Source organism: Lampetra planeri, chromosome 28 (assembly GCF_965212315.1).
Source record: "Lampetra planeri chromosome 28, kcLamPlan1.2.h2, whole genome shotgun sequence".
Lineage (NCBI taxonomy): Eukaryota > Metazoa > Chordata > Hyperoartia > Petromyzontiformes > Petromyzontidae > Lampetra > Lampetra planeri.
In genome coordinates this window covers 9,366,925-9,389,718 of record NC_136134.1, presented here as the reverse complement: position 1 = coordinate 9,389,718, position 22,794 = coordinate 9,366,925, and the positions used below count along the sequence as shown (strand labels likewise).

At 48.7% G+C, this 22,794-nt stretch overlaps 1 protein-coding gene across 1 annotated transcript in view; it reads left to right on the top strand.

Moving 5' to 3' along the window:
• The window catches only part of DISP3 (dispatched RND transporter family member 3), a 241,513-nt gene that overhangs the window by 164,603 nt on the left and 54,116 nt on the right, over window positions 1-22,794 (top strand). The window contains exons 15-16 of the mRNA XM_078607818.1: window positions 1,241-1,425; window positions 2,451-2,584. Of these exons, the coding sequence (XP_078463944.1) occupies window positions 1,241-1,425; window positions 2,451-2,584 (319 nt within the window). The remainder of the gene's footprint in view (window positions 1-1,240; window positions 1,426-2,450; window positions 2,585-22,794) is intronic.

Sequence of the window (22,794 nt, the reverse complement as noted above, 5' to 3'; positions counted from 1 at the left end):
TTAAATGGGAAATGAGATAGTGGCAACTATGATGCCAGGGCTAGATTTGCTGTTGGCCCTAAAAAAAACATAAAGCTCTGCCCCGTGGTGTGAAAATCATGTTTGCCGTACGTGAGCGCTTGGAACCGGATTCGCATCTCTCTCGCTCTCTCTTTGTCTCTCGATCTCTTGCTCGCACTGTTTCTCTCTCGCTCTTCCGCTCTTCCGCTCTGTCAACTTCGCTGTGCCTCTTTCTCTTTGTCCATCGCCGTCTGCCATGCTCTCCTGACCGCAGTCATCCCCTCATCATGGTTTTTTTTCCGCTCTCTATTTAAACTCGCTGTTTCAATGCACTCACCCTAGCGAACACGGCGTTCCGCTGTTAAATTTTCGGGTTATACCCAGCTAGCTGGTTGTTGTTGTTCGGCATGATGTCCGGCGTTTCGCTCCGCGTGTTGGGAGCTTCGACAAGGGAGAGTTTTTCAGGAACGGTTCCTGGAGCGGTTTTCTGCAGGAGCTCTCAGCGCACGGAGCAAAGCGTCGGACAAGTCGAGGAATACGCCGTACAACTCGGAACACACCAGGGAGCAACACAGTGATACAATTTTGAGTTGTAAATCACTTACATATGCGTGTGCGTCTCAACATTCCACGGCAAATTTTAAAGAAGGTGCAATTTTTTTTTTTACAAACTGGAAAACCAGTCCATCATGGGAGCCTCTACTTTATGCGGGAATTAAACTGTATGAAACACTTAAACATACATATACCATATAAAACAGATGCACGCATGAGGCATGCCTTCACGCAGATTGACGGGTCGAGAGATGGACCAACACATTGTTGTCCGTCTACAGCAATATTCAGTCAATTGTATCCATAAAAATGAATGAATGAAGAATTAGTAATTGGGATGAGTTCCTATGTCCAATGCATAGGCACGTGGGATCAGAACATGACACGTAGAATGGGTGAAAAAGAAAACATTGGCAGCCGGAGTAGATCTGAGCCTTGATATTATTATTATTTAATTTGCGGGGTGTAGAAGGGTGAAATCTCAGTGCTGCCAGAGGGACTTCCAGACTTGGGTCAGCAGAGGAGAAAGAGCGACCTCCCATTGAATAAAGGTGCAGAGTTGCGGCTGCTGGTAGCTTGTTGCCGGGCGAGGAGAGGTGAGAGGTGGACATTCTCCATCCGCGTCCGTCTGTTTCTATCTCCCTCTATCCCCCTCGTCCTAACGCGGTCTCCCGCGCCCGCTTAGGTTTTCCCGCGCGCGTTTGGAAACTTCTCCCGCCGCCTGTGCGTGTGCGTGTCGTCGCTGGGCCTGCCCGGCCCTCGCGTGCCCGCCAAGTTCCTGCTCACGTCAGCCCCGGAATGCGACCCACGCCGTGGCTGGCAGCTCCACTTCTCTTTCTACGCCTCTGCGTCCCGTCAGCCCAACACGCGGTGAGGAGCAATCGCATCGGGCCTTCCCACACTTGAGGCCTTCGTGCGGGACAGCGGACCCGACGACTTCATCTCACATGGCCGTGACTTCATCCAGGACTTTATCTTCTTGGTTCTTTCGGTGAAGTCACGTCGAAGGGAAGTAATAAAATAATAAAAATTAAACATAATATATTTTTTAAACATAATATATTTTTATTATTTTTAAACATAATATATTTTTATTATTTTATTACTTCCCTTCTACGTGACTTTACCGAAAGAACCAAGAAGATGAATCCCTGCAGTCACGAAAGCTTTAAATCGAAATTCTTCCAGGACGTCTCGTGCCTTCATCCCGCACGTACCGTGATTTCATCTCGTACGGCCCACTATTTTATTTCACACGGCCCACGGCTTTATTTTGCACAGCCCACGACATTTGTCCATTCACTGCAAGCATCTTGGCGGCGCCAGTCGGTGCTAGACGGGAATACTTCCACGTATATAATATTTAAACGGTGCGATGCTGTTGCATGCATCAGTGTGCTACACAAAGTTATTGGTCGTCTCGACAACTTGCTGTCCTCGGTCACAACAAAGAGTGAATTGCTACATCTGTAAACTTTTTGAAATACCTGCAATATGTGACAATATCCTCGTGCAATGGCAGGCAATGAGGTGTGCTTACAAGCAGCGGCGTTTCTATCAAGTGGACAGGTCGACACAGAAAGAGAGTGGGGGGAAATTGGACACGGACCCCTATTTCATTCATTAATTTCACCAGGGCCCATGCAAACTGGGCTAAGCCACTCAGCCAGGTAGGTGCCATGTTATCGCTACGTGAAGCCTGACACGCCTCGCCGCTCGTTGTGTCTTTTCCTCTCCCCCCACCGCCCCCACCGCCACCCACCTCCCCCACCGCCCCCCACCGCCACCCACCGCCCCCACCGCCCACCCCACCGCCTCCCCCCACCGCCCCCACCGCCCCCACCGCCCCCACCGCCCCCACCGCCACCCACCGCCACCCACCACCGTGAGAGCAGCAGACTCTTCTTCTCCCAGATGCGACGCTTCCCCTTCCAGAGTCGCGTGTGCCTGGGCCCCCGTGGCTGCACCCTCAGCCAGGCGCCGGACGGACCCAACCACGGTCACTTCTACGTGCCACGCTCGCACGCCGGTAAGGGGCCCGCCCTGCCACTGCTCGGTCTCTTTCCTTGCTTTGGACTCCATCATCATCATTTCTTTCTTGTTAGCGCACCTCACACAAAGTGTACAATCAGTAAACTTAAAACTATTTCAACTAAGCTATTTTTTTTATTCTACCAGGTATGGCCCCATTGAACTCTATATCTCTTTTTCAGAAGCGACCTGAATACAAATGATAGCCCAACGAAGTGGCTTATCATGTAGAAATACAGCAGCAGCCAAATTATCTAAACGCGTGGTGACGTTGCTTCTAAACGTGGAGGGGAAAACTGGAGGACCCGGAGAAAAATTCACGCGATCACGGGGAGAGAGACACGCAAGCTCCAAATATACAGGGTTGGCATTGAACCCACGACCTTGTTATTTACAGTGAGGGAAAAAAGAATTTGATCCCCTGCTGATTTTGTACGTTTGCCCACTGACAAAGAAATGATCAGTCTATAATTTTAATGGTAGGTTTATTTGAACAGTGAGAGACAGAATAACAACAAAAAATTCCAGAAAAACGCATGTCAAAAATGTTATAAATTGATTTGCATGGAGGCGATGCTGCCTGCTCCCCTCCCCCCGCCTTGAGAGCACACGCATTGTGATTGGAGCGTGACGGCAGCTGCCCGTGCAAACGGGCCCGGACGCGAGTACTAAAGCCTTGGTTGTATCGATATTAACCAGAGGAAGTACATTGAATGTTTGTGTTTTTATTGAGGGGCCCTATTTGAAAAGCTTGAATTTCTGGACAGCGGCTAACCCCCCCCCACCTCCCATGGAGGTTTCGAGATCCACTTCTGCACAATTTAGCAGAGCACTGCGCACGGATAGCAGGAGCACACGTGAACTTAGAATCGCAGCAAGTTGTCGAGACGACCAATAACTTCGTGTAACACACTGATGCATGCAACAGCATTGCACCGCTTAAGATATACGTGAAGTATTGTGCAAAGGTTTGAAAGATGTTGTTAATCTACACTGAATTGTTTTCATGATACGACTCAGGAGTGGCAATCCAGGAGTCAGAATGTAATCGTAGACAAGGCCCAGTTGACCTTGTCTGCAATTGGCGAGCGGTCGCGTGGTAATTGGTCTGACGCTTGAAAAAAAACAAGGAAGAAGAAACGTGCACCTTCATGGATTATGGACAACCTTTTTCTACGGTGGTGTTTTTTTTTGTTCGTCGCTAAAATATCGTGGCGCTCGCGAAGGTGACGCCATGCAGCGCGGCGCGTGTGACGTCTCGCTCGTGATGATGCGGTCGTGAGGGGGTCTGTGCGTCGCAAGGTGACTTCACGAGCTGTGATTTTGTCGGAACGGTGAGGTTGACTTTGAGGCGTGCGCTATTTTTTTCGCGATTCTTTTCAGCGCTGGGTTTTCATCTTCTAGTTTTAGGCTGCTCTTTGATACATTCTTTGCTCGGGGTTTCTAAAGGGCAAAGTCTGGAATGGAAACCAGAACTTTACGTTGAAGGTTTTCTTTTCGCAATGTGGAATCACCTATTACAGACAGAAAGACAGACGGATGAATAGAGTTGATGCATTAACGCTTGCAACCCCCTGTTGGGAAAGCGTGTAACATTTCAAGGTTGTCAAGTGCTTAATATTTGATGCGAGCGTGGAAAGGAACCTAAAATACTACACGGCCGTCGTTGTCAGCATCTCTCTAATTTGTACTCGTTAGAAAATGATTCAATGAACTCAATTATTTTCTGTAAAAAAAATATTTTGCCTTTTTTCATACGTGAATGACGAACAGGTAAAAAAAAGAAATTCCATTTTCTTTCAATAAGTGCATCAATTTACAGATAATTAGCGAAAACTTAGGAGAGGGTGGCGGGCGGGGGAGGGAGGGGCGCAATAATTACGATGTTTTTGCTTGACTTGCCTCGCGGATTATAGTCCTCGATAGGTTGTTGTTTGTGTTGGCGGAAAGTGGAGTGCCTCTTGTAAATCTGTGTACACAAGAGGAGAACACTCGCAATGCGCTCTAATTATTTCTCGAATTAATTAAATTGAACTTTGCAGCTGTTTCTAAATCAATGCCGTGGGATCGTCGCGGGGGAGTGGTGAGTTCGTGGTGGTGGCGGGCGGGGGGGGGGGTGTAGTGCTGGAAGCGACAACTCGGGAACCGGTTTAAATCTCACGTTCGCCACCGCTCCGATGTTATCCGTGGTCGGACACGGAACTAACGAGCAATGTACCTCGAGCTTCTTTCGCACTGCACGTAGCCGACCGTGCTAACTCGGCGACCGAGCGTCAGGATTTCGAGAGCCCGCCGCACTCACCGCTCCGCTCGTCCCTCGCGATGTATTTCTGTAGGAGCTGGCAAATTTCATTCGCGACAAAACAAAAAGACGCGAGCCCACCGGGTCTCAGTACGCCGATCGACATTGGGAGGGGAACGAGCGAGCGAGCGCGCGGCCACCGCCACGTTCCGCTTGCACGGTTCGCCCGTTGAATAAATGAACGGGGCTGGGGGGTGGTGGAAGAAACGCAAAGTGGCAGAATGGGGGGGGGGGGGGGGGTGACGGGGGGGGAGGAAACCAGATGTTGGGGCTTGTGCTAGCGATGCAGAATTGTTTATAGCTGTGCCCCGTCCCCATCAGCTTAATAACGACACAATCTGCGTGCTCCATTAGTCTCAGGATTCCCTAGCTTAATTGAAAAATGCTTATATGGCTCGGAGAGCCAAATTAAGTCGGCGTGACGAAACGAGGTAACGGAACGATGGCTCAGCCGTGAAGACCGCGCGAGAGACGTGCTCAATCAACGCAAATGACATTCGGCGGCAATACAGATGTTTACTTCTGCTTGTTTACCATGGAGGGTCTTGCCAAGTTTTTGCAGTGCGGGGGGGGGGGGTGATATGGCTGTCTGAAATGTTATGTATGTAGAACTTCGTTCGCACCGTACGTAGCCAACCATGCTAATCAGAGGTGCGGGGTCAGGACAACAAACGATGGGTCTCTGGGTGAGTCTAGGCGTTATCATGGCGAGCTGTGGCTACAGAGCTCACAAAGCTATGGAATTAGAATGGGCGTATCTTTGTGGTGGTTCTTTTGCCCTTTGTTTAGATTTTATTCTGAAGAAAGCCTCATTGAGTCTCAAGACTTTGTTTTTTCCCTCTGGAAGGTCCTGCATTCAGACGTTTGGTCAGTCCCATTAACCATTTCCTCATTGCGAGACGTTTGCAAGTTGCAGGGTGGGTGTCCCATTCACCGCTAAAACTCGGAGCGCGTGAGTGGCTCAGTGTTTTAGATAGAAAAGGCGTAGCACCGTTTTTTTAAAGACATTGTGCTGTACTCACCGCAGAGAACTGTAGTGACACGACCGCACTCTATGATAGCTGATGCCAAACTGCCGCACGCCCTCCCGCGCGGCCCTTGTGAGAGCCTCGGTGCTGATAAAGCTATTTTATTTTGACGCACATGTACTTTATCGGAATGGAATCGGAAGAAAAACTCACGGCGTGCAAGTACGTTATCGGAATGGGAAAGGGTTAATGAGCGCTTGGCATGTGGAAGGGAACGATGGTATCTGTAGAATACACATCAAGCATACGAGGGAGTGACAGACACTCAAAGATCCACACAATTAGATTCAAGAATTGATTGACCACACTGCCATCTCTTGGTCGAGTCACGTTTAGTCAAGTGTATTTGTTTAACGAGGTTAGAGCTCAAGAGAACAGGATAGTCTCATTCACAGATTTGACCCTGGGTCACTAAAATCGCAACAAAAAACAAATAAAAAATAGAGTACAGTATAGCAATGAAGTAATTAGAAATCGGAGCAAAAACATCCGTGTCACCTCACAGGCCAAGCCTACAACACGTGGTAGTCCCAGACAGTCTCTCATTTATGTTGTCACCAGGCTCACGTCTGCTTAGCTTTCAAGGTCCAACAAAATCGTGCGCGCGTTCAGGATGTAATTTGGTCGCAAGCTGCTGTCCAAATCCACTGTGTGGCACCACGGTGGCGATGTGTTGACTACTTTGCCTGGTATACAGGCGACAGTGGCTTCAATCGCGACCCTGACTGTTGTATATTTGTTGCCTGCTTCCTCTGTGGTTGCATGGATTTTTCTCCGGGTCCTCCGATTTTTCCCTCCACATTAGCATTTGGCTGCTATAAATTTCCACTTGTGGCCAGGTCGCTTCTGAAAAATAGTTTTATATAGCTCAGTGGGCCTTAGCTGGTAAAATAAAAAATTAGTTTAGTTTACACCACACTCACCATCCACCAGAATAAGTCCACCACACACCCTCTGGCACCTTGCAACGTGCGTCCCCCTGCTCAAACGTGTCTCTCCCTCCTGCAAATAGGCAGCCCAGCAGCTCCGTCTTGTTTTGTTACTCAAAGTGCTGGGAATGGTCGCTCGCTACCACCGAGTTGCGCCGACGTGAGGTTGGCCCTTTGCACCGCAACTCCCCGTAAAGTCGCCCGAATTTGCACGTACAGCAAGAGGGCGAAAAGTACTGGTGCTCAGGTCACCTCCGTCGAAAGAGGAGAGGAAAGCGTGCAAGAGCCATATTCAGCACGCGCGCACGCACGCACGCCCCGAATGCATATGTTATATATATATATATATTTTTCTTTTGAAGAGCGCTTGATGTGTGGGTGGTTTCTTTTCCCCTACCTTTCCTCGAGATGGATTTGCCTCTCGACCTTGTTCAATCGATACATTTTTTTCACAGCGCCTGTCTTTCGCGTGATTTGAAGTTGAGTGAGTGACCTTTTCCCTAAATGTATTTGTGAATTTATGTGTTTATTGCATATTGAGTAGCTCTTCTTTAAATGCCGGTCAGGTTCGACGTTGCCTGTGTACGTGTCTATATACACACCCGGGCATCTCTTTTTCAGCTCTGTTCTTTATTCTGCGATCGTCACCGCCAATTTGAAAACATTTGTAAGGCAGTAACCCCTTGTCATTAACCTTATTAATTTAATGTTTGCCCTGGGTATACGAGTTGAGGCTGCAAAGCAAGAATTATCATTAATGAGCGGGTTGTAAAGAGATGTCCTGCGACTAATTAAAGTCCACTTCCCACGCGGCATGCACGGGACGCTGCCGCGGCGTAACGGTGAGCACACTGGACTTGCGATCGAGATAGGCCGCCGGTTCGAATCGATCTCTAGAACTCGGCAGCTGAAACAACGGTGCGAGTTTCTCAAATCCCTCCTCCCACCGCTTCTGTGTCCTGCCCAACAGCAGTATAAATGGGTAACTCCACGGTTAGTCGATCGGCAGGTCCCGTGTGGTTAGGGCTAAACTGTGGGCTCCCACTTCTTCTAAAGCATCTGACCAGTATGGAAGAGTAGGCAAAACAACCCTCTAGAGGCGAGCTTTCTTGGGCTCTATCTAGTGGAGGCCCTTCCACCAGCAGTGGCCATGAGAAATGTGTTAGGGCTGCAAATGTGTCCTTTTATTGGGCTACTTATCCATCTTCTTGGTTCTTTCGGTAAAGTCACGTAGAATGGAAATAATAAAATAATAAAAATAAAACATAATAAAATAATTCTCACAACGTTTCGGCCACAACGCAAGCAGCCGTCCTCAGGTGGAGAGCAGGTCTGTCTACTCGACAGGTCTGTCTACTCGACAGACCTGCTCTCCACCTGAGGACGGCTGCTTGCGTTGTGGCCGAAACGTCGTGAGAATTATTTTATTACGTTTTATTTTTATTATTTTATTATTTCCATTCTACGTGACTTTACCGAAAGAACCAAAAAGATGAATCCCTGCAGTCACGAAAGCTTTAAATCGAAACTTATCCATCGTTTCTCTGGGTATAACATGAATGTATAATGGATAGCAGGTACAAAAGTAAATGTTTAGAATTATTTTTAAGCAAGGCAAAGTTAAGATTTCTTGGACATGTAATGAGAAAATAAGAGGCTGAAATTTCTTGACTGGGGAAAACTATCGGTACAACATTTCAGGGGAAGACAGCAAATGAAGCTACACAAGCAATTTTAACAATTCGACGCAACTGGGAGGATTATCTAAAGCAACGTTCTTAAGTATATACCATGGACAGAGCTAAATGGAAGGCCAAAATCGCCGACGTATTTGAGAAAAGACATGGCACAGAAAGAGAGATACGAACTGGGAATGCAAGCAAGGGTGGGTTTAATGAAGAGGCTGTAAAATATGCTCCCATACTTATTCATGTTCACCTTATCGCGTTTTGCAAAATTTTCCGAAGACACAGCACGCATGTCAAAACCAAGGCACGGGAGTCATAACGTTCACTTGCAACTTACACCACGGGGTGATTTCGAGTGTGCCCTTGCAGAGTAGCGCAGGTTTCGTGCCGGTTGTAAGTTATCCAGGTCATAACCGCGCCTGAATGTTATTTTTTTTTTGCAGACGGGTTTGTGCACACAGATTTGATGTGCACATAGATTTGAACAAGGACGTTTTGCTTGGGCTTCTTTTGGCAAACGACACTCATCCTGGTCTCTTAAACTCTCACGGGGCTACACAAATTACCTCCGCGTGACTCTCTTCAAACAAACATTTAGCGGCTGCCATGACGGTGCACTGTGCCGTCGTTTGCCGGGAGCAAGCGGTGTGTCTTTGTTTCGCTTCTGGTAAAAAGAGAATAATTACGTATTTTAACAATTCTTATTTTTACGAATCCTCATTCAGGATCAGGTTGGATGTGTGCCTTCAGAAGGAAAGTAATCCGTAAAAAAAAATGCTCGATTCGTCTCCATAAAAAGATTTAAAAAACGAAGCTCTGTGCAAAGCTCTTCGCGGTATTTTCGGGTTGTGCCACGTGTTATTTGACACGATCATAATACGATTAATGTTTTTTTTTAAATATCGTCATTCATCCAAATTGCATCTCACAATTACCGAGGAACCACACAAGCTGGAAGGCAGCAGTCAGCCGGTTAGCCGGTGCCACCAACGATTGCCCAAACTCTGCAGTCCTCTATATATTAAGATGTTTTCAGACAAATGGTTATACATGTGGCTGGAAACCAGAGTCCCCGGGAGAAAGCCCACGCATACGAGGGGGCGACACTCGATCCCTTACAGATGAAAACAATTTGTCCACACTTTGCTGTACCGCCTTCTCAGGAATATACAGCGCAGAGACGCATAGTGCTGTGGCGAAAAACCTACAAAGTTGCAAAAACGGGTATGTGTTTATTGCACAAAATATTGCAACGGAAGTTTCGGCTATTATATTTTCTTGTATGTATTCCACTGCCCATGTCAACGAAGACAGATAGTGTAAGTGTGTGCATGGTGCTCTGTTGAGTAAAACAGCCTTAAAAATTCAGTCTCTTAATTAGAAATGTCTACAGGATTTTTTTTTCGAACAAACTGGCTACCGGGAACAAAAAAAAGTCCACCAAACACTGGCAGCGGTAACAAAACCCCACTAATTCACTTGTCCTCCGATTTCAAAACAATGCCAATGAGCCAAGCATTGTTGAAACTTGAGTGGAAGCAGGAAACTGTCGTCTTATTATCACTCTATGTATCCACACAATTAACTACGTTTATTTTTACTTGAAGATTGATGTTAATATCTCTTTCACAATTCTGTACCAGGCTGCGATGATATCGGGGTTGAGAAATTGCAACCGGAATTACACGCAACGCTGCTGGCTAACACGAGGCTGCGAATGCCAACATGCAGTGAACCCACTGACGCTCCGACACAGATCGCTGAAAGTCTTTTAGGATATGGCCCCGTCGCTGAAAATTTCAGGGATCGGTGCTGAAGAGCGATGGCGACAGCTTTGGACAAACTGTGACATCCGCAATAAATCAGTGTCTCATCACCGACACAACCATCGAAACCCCCCCGCCCGCCCGCCTAGATTATACCTGCGTCAAACACAGTGTTGCATTCTTGATTTGAAGCTTTCGTGACTGCAGGAATCCATACTCTTTGGTTCTTTCGGTAAAGTCACATAGTTTATTTTATATTATTTTATTTCTAACCACGTGACTTTACCGAAAGAACTAAAGAGTATTTTTTTTTTATTTTACCACGCAAGGTCAACTATACAGCTCTTTTTCAGAGGCGATCTGGCCACAAATGATAGCTCAACGGAAGTGGCTTAAAGTCACGTGACTTTACCGAAAGAACCAAAGAGTACAGTGGTGCATGCCGGGCGGAATAACCCGTAGCACCCATAGCAGCAGGCCCGGCTGCTACAACTCCTCTCGGATGGTGGAGGGGGGGGTGTCAGTAGAGCTGGCCTGTTTGGGGGGGGGGGGGAGTACCTTAAGAGTGATATACCGCTCGGGAGAGCGAACTTGGGTGGTGCCAATGGGTCATTCGTTGGTTCAGCACCGACCCGGCCACCATCCATGTGTAGTGAGTTCTCAAAGAGACAGACGACGTAGTTGAGGCACACTCGTTTATTTATCCCAAGGCGGTAACAACACTTGAAGGTGTAACGCCCCTTCACCCGTACTTAATGGGAAACACCCCTAGCACTATTCCCTGACTGTCCTATTCCCAGTCCTCCGCTACGAGGGCTAGGGGAGGCGATCTGATCCGGCCCTGGTCAAGCACGGATCCCGGCACCCAGCTAACCAGGCCGTGCTCTTACAAGAGCAGCGGTCCTGGAGTTCTTGGGGCCGCGCCACTGGCTTGCCCTGCTCGGCCCTGACAAGGACAGCGAGCCAGGGGAGTTCCAGGGCCTATCCTGCCGTTCTTCCGTCTTCACTGGTAAAGCTTCAAGCACTGGCCTCGAGCCCTCTGGCTCCCCGCCTTTTATAGGAATCCTCTCCGAGGGGTGGGGCTATGGGGGGATCACAGCGCCACCCATGGCCCCCCAGGGTTAACCGTTGCGGACGTGGATGTAGACACCCGTGTGTGGGTGCAGACACCCTTGTGTTTCTGTCCGCCTTTCTCCCCGTAACAACCCCTACACATGCAAGTGGGAAATCAGCTGCAGCCCCCCCGGTGGCACGCGACGATGGGAATCCTGTGCAGGACGTAGTGGACCACGGTGAAAGTCAGCGGAGGCGTTGCAGACGTCCATTCCCCACCCCCCACCTCTCCCGAGGCTGTGCTTTGGCCATTACCGGAGCTGAGCGAGGACTATGGGCTGTCATAAAAAGCCGTGCGTAAGCAGAACGAGAAGAATGGGCGTATAGACTATGAGATATTTCATTTTTACGTGGAGGTACTGCACAGACAGTGGCTTGTTTTAATTTACTGCGGAGGCGACCTTTTTGCTGTTGGGGTGAAGGCAACGTGGAAGGCAAATTGAATTGGCGGGCGTCATTGTCGCCGACAAACAAAGCCCCCGTGTCGTTCATTTGAGCGACGTCTGCCGACAGGGACGCGATGGCTTGGCGTGATCGGCTAAAGCAGGTCGGTAAATAAGTGGCATTTCCCTGAAAGTGCCCACCTGTGGGCGGTTGTGCGGTGGCGTTCTTTGTTGTCTGCCAATCGCTGGCGGTGACAAAACACTGCACAATCGTTTTAGGCTACATTTAAATAATTATCTGAAGTTTTTCATGCAGGAAGCCTTGACTATTTAATAATACATGCCTCAAGACTTTCTTTCTGTCTGAGGGGATTCGTGCATTGTGATGTTTGACCAATGCCACGAAATAATGACGAGCGTCCGCGTGGAGAGAACACAAAGCGACAAAAGTGAACGGGCAGACCGCACGTATCACATTCATACGTCTCTCCCTACACATACACCACACAAAAGCATCCCTGACTAGCCGGAGCGGATAATCTCAGCAACACAGGTTCAAACCAAGCAAACGCTGGACCAGCCTCGACTCACATTTATCATGAATTCGCAATGCCACTGTGTAGATTTTGGCGATTTGCGCGGAACTGTATAGTTCTCTCGTGCATTTTCAGGTTGCACCGTGCAATGTGTGTGGCACGTTTCTCTCCACACGCTGGGAGTTTCTTCACTTCAGTTTTGCTCCAAAGGCAGCTGGGCGTGGTGCTGGCCACACCGCGACCTTCACACCCTGTGACGGTTCCGTTCAGGGACTCGCAGTTGCCCCAACAGCCTCTGGTAGGCGGCACGGGGGGAGATGTCTCTCTTGGTGCGCACCAACCGCCACACATCTCCGATGAGCACGGTTGACTACGTACGGCGCGAAAGAAGTTCAACATGCGTAAATTTGGTCAGCAAGACAACAACAACAACCGCCGTTCGCCACTAAGTGGCGGTGATGTGACCACGGCGCTTGCGCCATGCTAGACAAGCACATTGCAGGCAGGCGCGAATCAGCCACCAGATCGTCCGCCCGCGCCTGCCCGCGTGCCAGCCTGCCCCGCTGAATCAGGAAACTCTGTGGCCGCGATAATTGCACAACCAATAAACGGAAGGCTTTCATTAACGGCGTGGCCGCAGCTGTGGCCTAAAAAAACAGATCGTGCCCTTTGGAGGCAGCTCATTAGTTGAGAAACGTGTTGACAGAATATGGAGCATGGTAATTTAGCCGTATAAAAAAGCTTGCTTGTAGCATTAGTGGCACGAGATTGAATTATGAAGATAACAGATGAATGACATTGTGCTTTAATTAAAAAAAAACTCATCTCCCTCGCATAGAATTTTTTAATTGGTATTTTGGAATTGCATCGCTTCTGAGAAATATCACGCGGAACCGAAAATGAAATCGTAGAATTTCAGGCCACGTCTTGCGTCTTTTCCGCCCTGTCCCTAATTCTGATGAGCACTTTTTTTCTCTCTCGAGCTTTAAAACAGCTCTGCGGCTTTGTCAACAATGGCAGAAAATATACGAGGCACGTCACACCATTATCCCTTTCTTTTGGACGGCATATATTTTTGTTACATGGTAGCTTTGTAGAACGGCATATATCTACTTTGAAGTTCTGTTTTACATTACAGCCACTGTAATTTTCTTCTAATTTTTTTACGGGTAACATTCGTCATAACTTCAGCATGAATGCATAAACGTTATGAATGTCTTGGCAACGGTGTCGGAGGGGTGGGGGGTGCAACTGATGTTTTCACAGAAATGTAAATTTGTAGATACGACGGATTCGCGTGACAAGCAGCGAAATGCCCCGTCTTAATTTGTGCAGTGAAAGTGAAGGTTTTGGGAAATTAACATCAATTGGATGTATTAACTTCCTGGCTCTGACAAGCGAGTCCTTTTTTTTCCCTCAGCGCAGCATCGGGATTTGTATCGAGTGGCTTCGATTCAGACTGTAAATTAGGAACTTAACATTTTAACCGTCAGAAAGTTTTACAAACATCGCTTATTTTTATTATAAATGTGTTTGGGGTAATTGTCCCCCCACCCGTCCCCCAGTGTTATCCCGAGTGTGCTCTCGCTGTCATGGCATGAGATGAAAAATCCATTTGGATCTTTTTTTTAAGAGTAGAGTAACCTTGAGTGTGTTAGAGAATGCTCCACGGAAGTAGATCTCACAGCGCTACCACTGAAATCCCTTCAAGTGGGTACAGACAGCAGGCGGCGTTCGTCGCATGGGGGTCAAACCTAAATTATGCTTTTCTTGTGCAGCCATTGGTTGAGACTAGGTTAAGGCAATCAACAGTAGTCATTTTGAAGTATGAATTTGGTTTTAGCATAAAAAAGTTAAACATCTACATTCAGTAAATGAATAAATAATTTTCCGTGCATTTCAAAGCGCAGCACGGCAGCGTTAATCATCTATTCATCGGTCCTGAATCGGTGGTGGAAATTCCATATTTCTGTGGCAGGTACCACCAGCCTTTGGGGAAATCTCACTCAATGCGGAAATCGTGATGTGCCTGGCGAACAGGGACAGCCTTGGGGCAAAGAGTATCTTGTGGGAATAAAATAAATTCGCTGCTCACTGTTGAAGAAGAGTGGAACTGTTGCTTAAGCCCAGTGTGGGCTTAAGCCCCGGGGTTGCAGAGAACTTCTCGCACCGTACACATTCGCAGCTCAGAATCATAATCAGAATATTTATTTAGGCTGGAGGAATCCTATAAGCTATGAAGCTCATTTTCACAGATGTCCAGTAGGAGCAGGGTCAGAATGCTACAACAGCAAACAATACAACAACACACGATAGCAGTGCAAAGTATGATCACACATAAATATCAAATCGTCTAAGCGTTAGGATATTTTGTATTTTCGATACTCTTAAGGCTGCATGTCTATCACGAAGGCACTGTGTTTCACAAGCATAATCTGCATTAAGTTCACAATGTTTGCTATGTGTTGTACCAATTTTTGTTTAACTGACCAGGTAAAGCCCAGTGAGCTATTAGTTTATTTTTCAGAAGCCACCTGTCCACAAGTGATAGCTCAACAAAGTGGCTTCCAGCCCTCACAAGACTGTAAATGCTCAATGATGTCTGTGTGTGTGTGTACACTCGCCACACAGCAAGCTCGTGATACTCCCATATATCTTCTTGATTCTTTCGGTAAAGTCACGTAGAAGGAAAATAATAAAATAAAAAAAATAAAACATGATCATTATTTTCCTTCTACGTGACTTTACCGAAAGAACCAAGAAGATGAATCCCTGCAGTCACGAAAGCTTTTAATCGGAACTCACATATATCTTGCAGTCAGCTCTGACATGCTGAATGGAGCTACAAGAGCCAGGCAGGAGATAGCAATGTTTTTTTTTCAACCCAATATATGCAATAGACAACATTTCATCACCACTGAACGTTTGCCGTTTTTATAATATTACATTGAAATTGCATTTTATCTTCAATCCCTCCCCTTTAATGTATCCTGCCTTCTTTCCCAATGCGTCCTTGCCCAATGCCCCGCTCGTTGGCGCAGCAGTTGAAGCAATGGGGGCAAGTGTATTGAATCCCTTCCTCTCCTCCGATGTCGAACCCTGCGGTATCGTTGGCCCCACCGCATTGAGTCGGTAGGCAGGTCCGCGTCCGGTGGGGTAAAAGTGTGGATATTATAACCTCTGCCAAGACGTCTGCCTCGCGTGGAATAGTAGGCCAAGTACACCCTTAGAGGGGCTCTTTAGAGCTCCCTCTAGTGGAGGTCTATCCGCCAGCATTGGCGTGAGCAAGACATTGCAGGACTGCACCTCTACCTTTATCCCCCCCCCCTCCCATATGGTACAACAGTGGATTTTGCTGCACTGCGCTCTGCCGCCCACAACATATATCAGACAGCCAATAACGCCTGTTAATGTTGGTGGTCGCCTATGACAGCACTATCCAGGCTCAACCCTGCTGAGTAGCTTCTGGGATCTGACAATATCTGGCACAAATTGGATGATTTGATCTTTAAGCTGTCCCCCCACGACACCCTCAACCTCCTTCCGCCCCCCTCTCAAAGCCGCACCTCTTCTCCATTGCCCGTTCCCTTCCTCTTCTCTCCCTTCGCCCCTCCGATCCGTCCCGTCGCTCCCCTGTAGCCCTTTCGTGACCCCCCCCCCCCCCCCACGTGTCCCTCTGTTACGGTCGCTCGTTCCTCGGCCACTTGCGCACGCTCCTTACCACCTAAATCACTCCGATTTTACGTCACCGCTTTTTAACTACGTAAGGCGCCTTGATTTGAGGCGCTCTACAAATATTAAATAAGATAATATGGGCAAAGAACATTATGATGCTAATGATGATGGTTATTGATGGCAATGACGATAACGTGGTGTATATCCCAGCCACCTCCCAGTCTATAAAAAAAAACTACCACGATAGCTAAACTATTCTTATTCTACCAGTTAAGGCCCACTGAGCTCTAGAGCGTTTTTTTCAGAAGTGACCTGGCAGCGACATACTGTCGATTCTAAATGTGGAGAGAAAAACCGTAAGGACCCGGAGAAAAAATCCACGCGACTACGGGGAGAGAGACATCGCAAATTTCGATTTAAAGCTTTCGTGACTGCAGGGATTCATCTTCTTGGTTCTTTCGGTAAAGTCACGTAGAAGGGAAGTAATACAATAATAAAAATTAAACATAATAAAATAATTCTCACGACGTTTCGGCCACAACACAAACAGCCGTCCTTAGGTGAAGACCAGGTCTGTCATTTAGACGCTGTCGCCTCAAATATACAGCAGGCGTCAGGGTCGGGATCGAACCCACGACCTGCTGTATACCAGCATAACGCACACGTCTGTCCCATGCTGGACCGCCCGCTATCAAAGCGCTTCCACAGTGAGCGCACGTAGCCTGGCACAGCGCTGCGTGGCGGTCTCGCCCAAGGCTTGCGGCGAAAGCTGGCCGATGCTTTTCATGAGCGGCGGAAGCGGGAGCCCAATCTCACGTTCCTCGCCCACTTCATTTAGAGTCCAAGCGTTGCCATGGGGGAGACCCGGCGCTCTCTATCTCCCTCTCGCTCCTCGAGCTGTTAAATTTGCCGGAGATCCCATGCTGCTGCTGCCCCCCACCTCCCCCCCACTCCTCCTACCGCCCTCCGTGCAACCACGCCAGCCTTTCTGTCGTTCTCGTTTAACTTTTGTGCTGCTCGCGTTGTTGTTGTTGTTGTTGTTGTCCGGTGCTGCTGCTGCTGCTGCTGCATCACATTGTGTATTCTCTCACGGACGTTGCACAAACTTCATGCCCTTCTTGTAAATAAGTTCATGAGTAAACGCAGCGTAAGTGCAGCCGCAGTGCGCATTGACATTCTTGATGTCTTCTTTTTTTTATTGCAGGGGGTTTCTTCTCGGCACACAAAAAAATAATTGCTATGTATCCTCAATCTGGTGTTGGTGGTGGTTGGCTACGTACGGCTGTGGAAGAAGTTCAACATGCATGCGTACGTGCGTGGCTTTTACCACGCTGGTAATAGGGAGAAGGTAAAGGTGCAGCCCTGCAATTTCTTGCTCATGCCACAGCTGGCGGAAATTGCCGCCACCTGATGTTTGGGAGCTTTGGAGAGGTCCCTCTTGGAGGGTAGTAGGCCTACTCTTCCTTGTGTAAGAGGCGTGAGAGTATCCACACGTCGTCACGTGACCGGCCTATCTGACTAATTGCGGTGTAACCAATTCGTACTGCTGGGTGAACAGAGGGATTTTAAGAACTTTCCCATCTCACCATTCCATCCCACAGGGATTGACCACAATTGCCATTGGATCGTACGGCCGATGAATGTGTAATACATTTACTTGGGCCAACCAAGCCCCAAAGGCCCTTCCTTAGTATACCATGCTGGGTCCACGTGCTCCCCCAATCTCCCTAGGAATTATAGAATAGATTTTAATTCAGGAACCGACTTGCGAAGATTCGGGGCTAGCAAATTGTGAAAATCTCCCAGCTCTGATGGCGACCAGTCTGGCGTAGCCATCGAGCGTGCAGATGATGCAACTGCAATGGGACACACGGCCTGGCGCAAGGACAAGGAAGAGGTGCGAGTCGGGGGGGATTGGACCGAGGGTCCATGCCAACCGCACTAAAGCCGCTGATGGTGATGCTCTTTACCATAAATGTTAGCATTGTGTCACGATAAAAGTTTTCGAACTCATGGCGGACATCACAGGGTTTCACACAGCAGCCTTGGGTCAGACACTTCCAGGTGAGAGCCAATTGACTTTTTTTGAGATGTAATGTTTTCATTGATCCTGCATTGCACATGGTCTTCTGCTTTAGAAGATTACAGACTTCTCGGAGCTCCCATAGTGCTGTGTGTGTGTGTGAGCGCTGTGTGTGTGAGTGCGTGTGTGTGCGCGCTGTATGTGTGAGTGCGCGTGTGTGGGCGTTGTGTGTGTAAGTGCGTGTGTGTGCGTGTTGTGTGTCTGGGCGCTGTGTGTGAGTGCGTGCTTGAGTGCGTGCTTGAGTGTGTGAGCGCTATTATTTGCATGAGTGCTGTGTGTGTGTGCGCTGTGTGTGCGTGTGAGTGCTGCGTGTGTGTGTGTGTCGAAGTGGGGAGCGGTGGTGTAGTGGTTAGCGCGCTGCGCGATGAACCTGGCGACCCGGATTCGATTCCCGCTCACGGCCAACACCAGTGACGATTATCTGAACCTGTCCTGGGCCTCCCCTAGGTCGACTCAGCCTGACATTTGTACCTGGTGCGGTGTGTAAACATCGCCACTGGGGAGACAAAGCCGGTCGGGCGTGGTGCTGGCCACCCACCCCCTCGTGTACCGTTCCGGCCTTCATAGGTGCTCGCTAACAGCACTTGCCCCTACAGTCTGTTAAGGCTATACGGGGGATCTTTATCTTTGTCGCAGTGCACTCGTTCGTGTCACTCTCTTCACATTGTACACCGGAATTTTCCGTCGTTTCGGAGATATCGCCTAGCAGTTGTTTTGTAAATCAAATAATTTTAAGTATTACCTCGTTATGTGGACTCAATGTGAATTGTTGTGCGGCGCTTAATTTCTTTGCACACCGGTTGTAGTAAAGAGAAGAGCAACCAAAACCCCCAACAACATTCGAGTTGCATTCATCGCTGTGCAACAATTTGAATGGTGGCTTTGAGAATTAACACTGGAATAAAAGCGGCCTACGCGCGATATCCACTTGAAACCAGGAGTCAGTGGCGTGCAAACAAGGGCTTATTTTCCAGGGCGTCTTGAAGGGCTGACAAATCTTCGAGGAAGGTAATTCGCTTTAGTGGTGCATCCGGGTGGTCTATTAATATGTCTGGGTGATCTATTGATATTACTTTTTTATATCTCTAGCAGGCCTATTCATATTTCTGAGCACACTGGCAGTTCTGCAGGTAATACTGGGTGATTTAGTGATAATTATGGGTGGTATAGTGGTCGTGATTATTCAAGAATTTCGGAGCCGATATTATGAACATACAGTCACATCTATGTACAAATTGTTAGAAAAAAATACTCGGCGAATTAGGCAAAAAAAAAAGATTGTTCTGAGAACGTGAGCATCCGATCGGTCTGGACCCAACAAATTTGTATACGGTTGGTTTGTTACGCCATTCACTTCCCTCGGCACCAACACGCGTCATCAACCGGGCTGGGTGGCGTGCCCTCGCAACTGCGGGCTGGGTGGCGTGCCCTCGCACCTGCGGGCTGGGTGGCGTGCTCTCGCACCTGCGGGCTGGGTGGCGTGCCCTCACGCACGCAGGGTACGAGCGAGCAAGCTCCGTGTAATTGTCTGGGAGTCTGCGTGGCTCTTTTGTCACGGCGTACCGCGTGCATCCGTGCGGAGGTTGAGAAGCCAATGCCCCCCCCCCCCCCCCAAGAGAAATCTCGCTGCAACTGGCGCGGGGCCGCTGGCGTCTATAGCGGCAGCACGGCCGAGCCGAGTCAGCGCTTTAGGCTCGCGGCCGCAGCTTGGAGGGCGATTGGTGGCGTCTTGTCCCTCCGCGCCAGACGCAGCGCCAGCACCGCAAGGAGTCGATACCGCGATGTCGGCGACGGTAATCGTTGCAATAATTAATTAAAACAATTAGCGCTGGGCGATGTGAGCGGCCGCGAGACATTGTTGATGGTTGGCCAGGTGGCGCGAATGGAACGAGGCAGGAAGGATGTCGGTGTCACGTTGTACGGTCGCTTATGTCGCAAAGCACCGGTTTGATCCCTGCTCATGGCCAACATCCGGGGCGCATATCTTAAGCGGTCCTGGGCTTCTTCACCTTTGTCGACTCGGACCTAAATGATCGCAGTGGCTGGTGCACTGCGTAAACATCGGCGCTGGGGAGGCAAAGTTGGCCCGACATGGTGCTGGACGCATCACCTCCTTGTTGCCGCCGTGCCCGACTTCATAGGTGCTCACAAGCAGCACTTGCCCCAATGGCCTGTCAAGGCTGTCGTCGCACAAGGGAAACTAGACGAGGTGTAGGGTCCCGCCTGGCCGGCTAACGATGTCACCTGGTATTCACTACGAGACCTCCTGCCACTGGTAAAGGAGGTCTCATAGTGTAAATGCTTATCCCCGAGCTCTCAATACTCTGATAGTACGCTGTCTTTGAGTTGTACGCCTTTTGGCGTCATCTGGTCCAACACCAATGGAGACTAGGCTCTAAGAAAAGCTGTCTCGGGTGTGGACCAATCCACTTCAAGGACAGTGCATATCATTATCATCATCAGAGTTGTTTCTTTTTGTTTGCATTTTGACTGCTTGTGTTGTGGTTGTTGCAAACATGATGCCTTGTATAAAGGTGTCAGTTTTTGTACCAGTTGAAAGGGTAAAAACCTACTACTATCACCTGGTATTGTTACGTGGATTTTTCTCCGAGTCCTCCAGTTTTTCCCTCCGCATTTAGAAACATGCATTTCGAATATTTGGCTGCTAAAATTTCCACGTGATCACAAGCCACTTCGTTGACCTCTCATTTGCGACCAGGTCGCGTCTGAAAAAGAGCTATAGAGCCCAGTGGGCCTTATCTGGTCAAAATAAAATGGTAACAAAAATATAGCTTAACCCAGCCTGACAGAGCGACTGCTGCTCTGTGACGGGGAGTGGTTCTGACCTCGCCCGATTGGGTGCTCGAGATTCGGGAGCAAGGTGGGTGGCGGCCAGTGCCGGATGATCCTAGTAGCACAAGTAGCTACACGTAGTAGTTACACATGTGTAGGGGTGTTAGAGAGAGAGCCGTTATGCATGGCAGCTTATGGGAAACAAACACAGTGGGCGGGGCTACGTGAGTGCACGGGGGGGGGGTGCTCTCAACGACGTCCGCACCAGGCAGCCCGGGGCCCCACCCCTCAGCGGGGGTGGAGTATAAAGGGGGATGTGTCAGAGGGCTCGGGGCAGAATGTTAAAGCTAAACGAGTGAAGACCGAAGATCGTCTAGCTAGAGCCCTGGACTCCCCTGGGACGCCGCCCTTGTCAGGGCCGCGCAGGACCGAGCCAGCGGCGTGGTCCCGAGAACCAGAGCTAGTGCTCTGGGACTCCGGGTACCGTAGCCCGACTTACCAGTGTCGGGCCAGACAGCCTCCCCTAGCCCGTTAGTGGAGGACTAGGAGGTAGGTCAGAGATAGCTAGCAGTGTATTCCCAGCTAGCCGGGTGAGGGGGCCGATACCCCCTCTAGTATTGTATGTCCACAGTTGTGACTACTTGTACGGAATAAATACGTGTGCCTCACCAACGGTGTCCAAGAGTAATCAACGGTACTTCACATGCAGTAGCTACATTTTTAGTAGCTACGGGCCCCGCACTTTCAAGGGTCCCGCGCTAAACGCTTTCAAGCTATCAATTCCGGTTCAGCGATTCTGCACTTACTATAGTACTCTACCGCCTTCAACTTTTATGAACGACTGGGTGTTTAGGGTTAAAGATTTGTTGTATTATCTGGCTGTATAGCAAATGAAAACATACATTTACTTTACTATGCAAGTTAAAAATGTATTTTCATATTTATGTTAATTTTTTTTTAGGGCCCCTTTATAACATGATATGCTACAGGCCCCGCACTAGCTTAATCCGGCACTGGTGGCGGCGGAGTCTTAGCGGCGAGGTCACGCAAGGCGACGTCGGCATCATGTCAAACCACCTTGAATGAATGTTTCGCTCAAAAGAGCAGTCGGTGGTGGAAATTCCACATTCTTATGGCGGGGGAGAGTTCATTCAAAAGGCAGGCCAACACTGCTGACTTCACACAAAATGGTAGGCATTTTATTGACCCTGGAAGGATGATGAATTTGAAATACACTGTGTGTATGATTGTTGAAAGACCCACCGTAAAACCGCTGTGAGAAGTACAATAATAAAAGTACAATAATACACTGCAATAAAAGACGATGTGGATTTAAAATGCGTTGCATTGAAATACAACGCATTGGATTTAAATGCAAGCCAATGCGGATTTGAAATGCATTGTATAGAAATACAATGCAAAAGTGTATCAGCAATAAGCAAAGAGGCCACTGTCTCCTTCAGCTGCGAGTTCAGTCTGTAGTCCTCATTCACCACTCTCCTGTGGCATGCTGGAAAGCAGAGACAATAAGCCGTGAACAAAAAGCAAAGCTTGCACTGACATGGAAATGTGGGTTCACTTGATTCTGGCGAAGCAATTGACGAGGGGTTAGGCGAGTGGATGGCATGTGCCAGCCAGCGTGGGTAGCCGGCAGACAGACGCAAAGGCGCCTCTGCAGGTTACGGAAAACTTTGCCAAAAAAAATCAACCAGAGGAGAAGCCGCTTTCGATAATTTTATTTTCTTTGGCTCGGTAGCGGAAATGTATTGTTTGAAATGTCTACGAAGGCCACCGATTGCTACGTTCGATGGGCTTTTAGGCAAATACATTACAATACTGTATAGTGTATTGTGTGCGCGCACGTGCGCCTATCTGCGTGAGTGTGTGCGTGTGGCGGGGAGCGGTGGTGTAG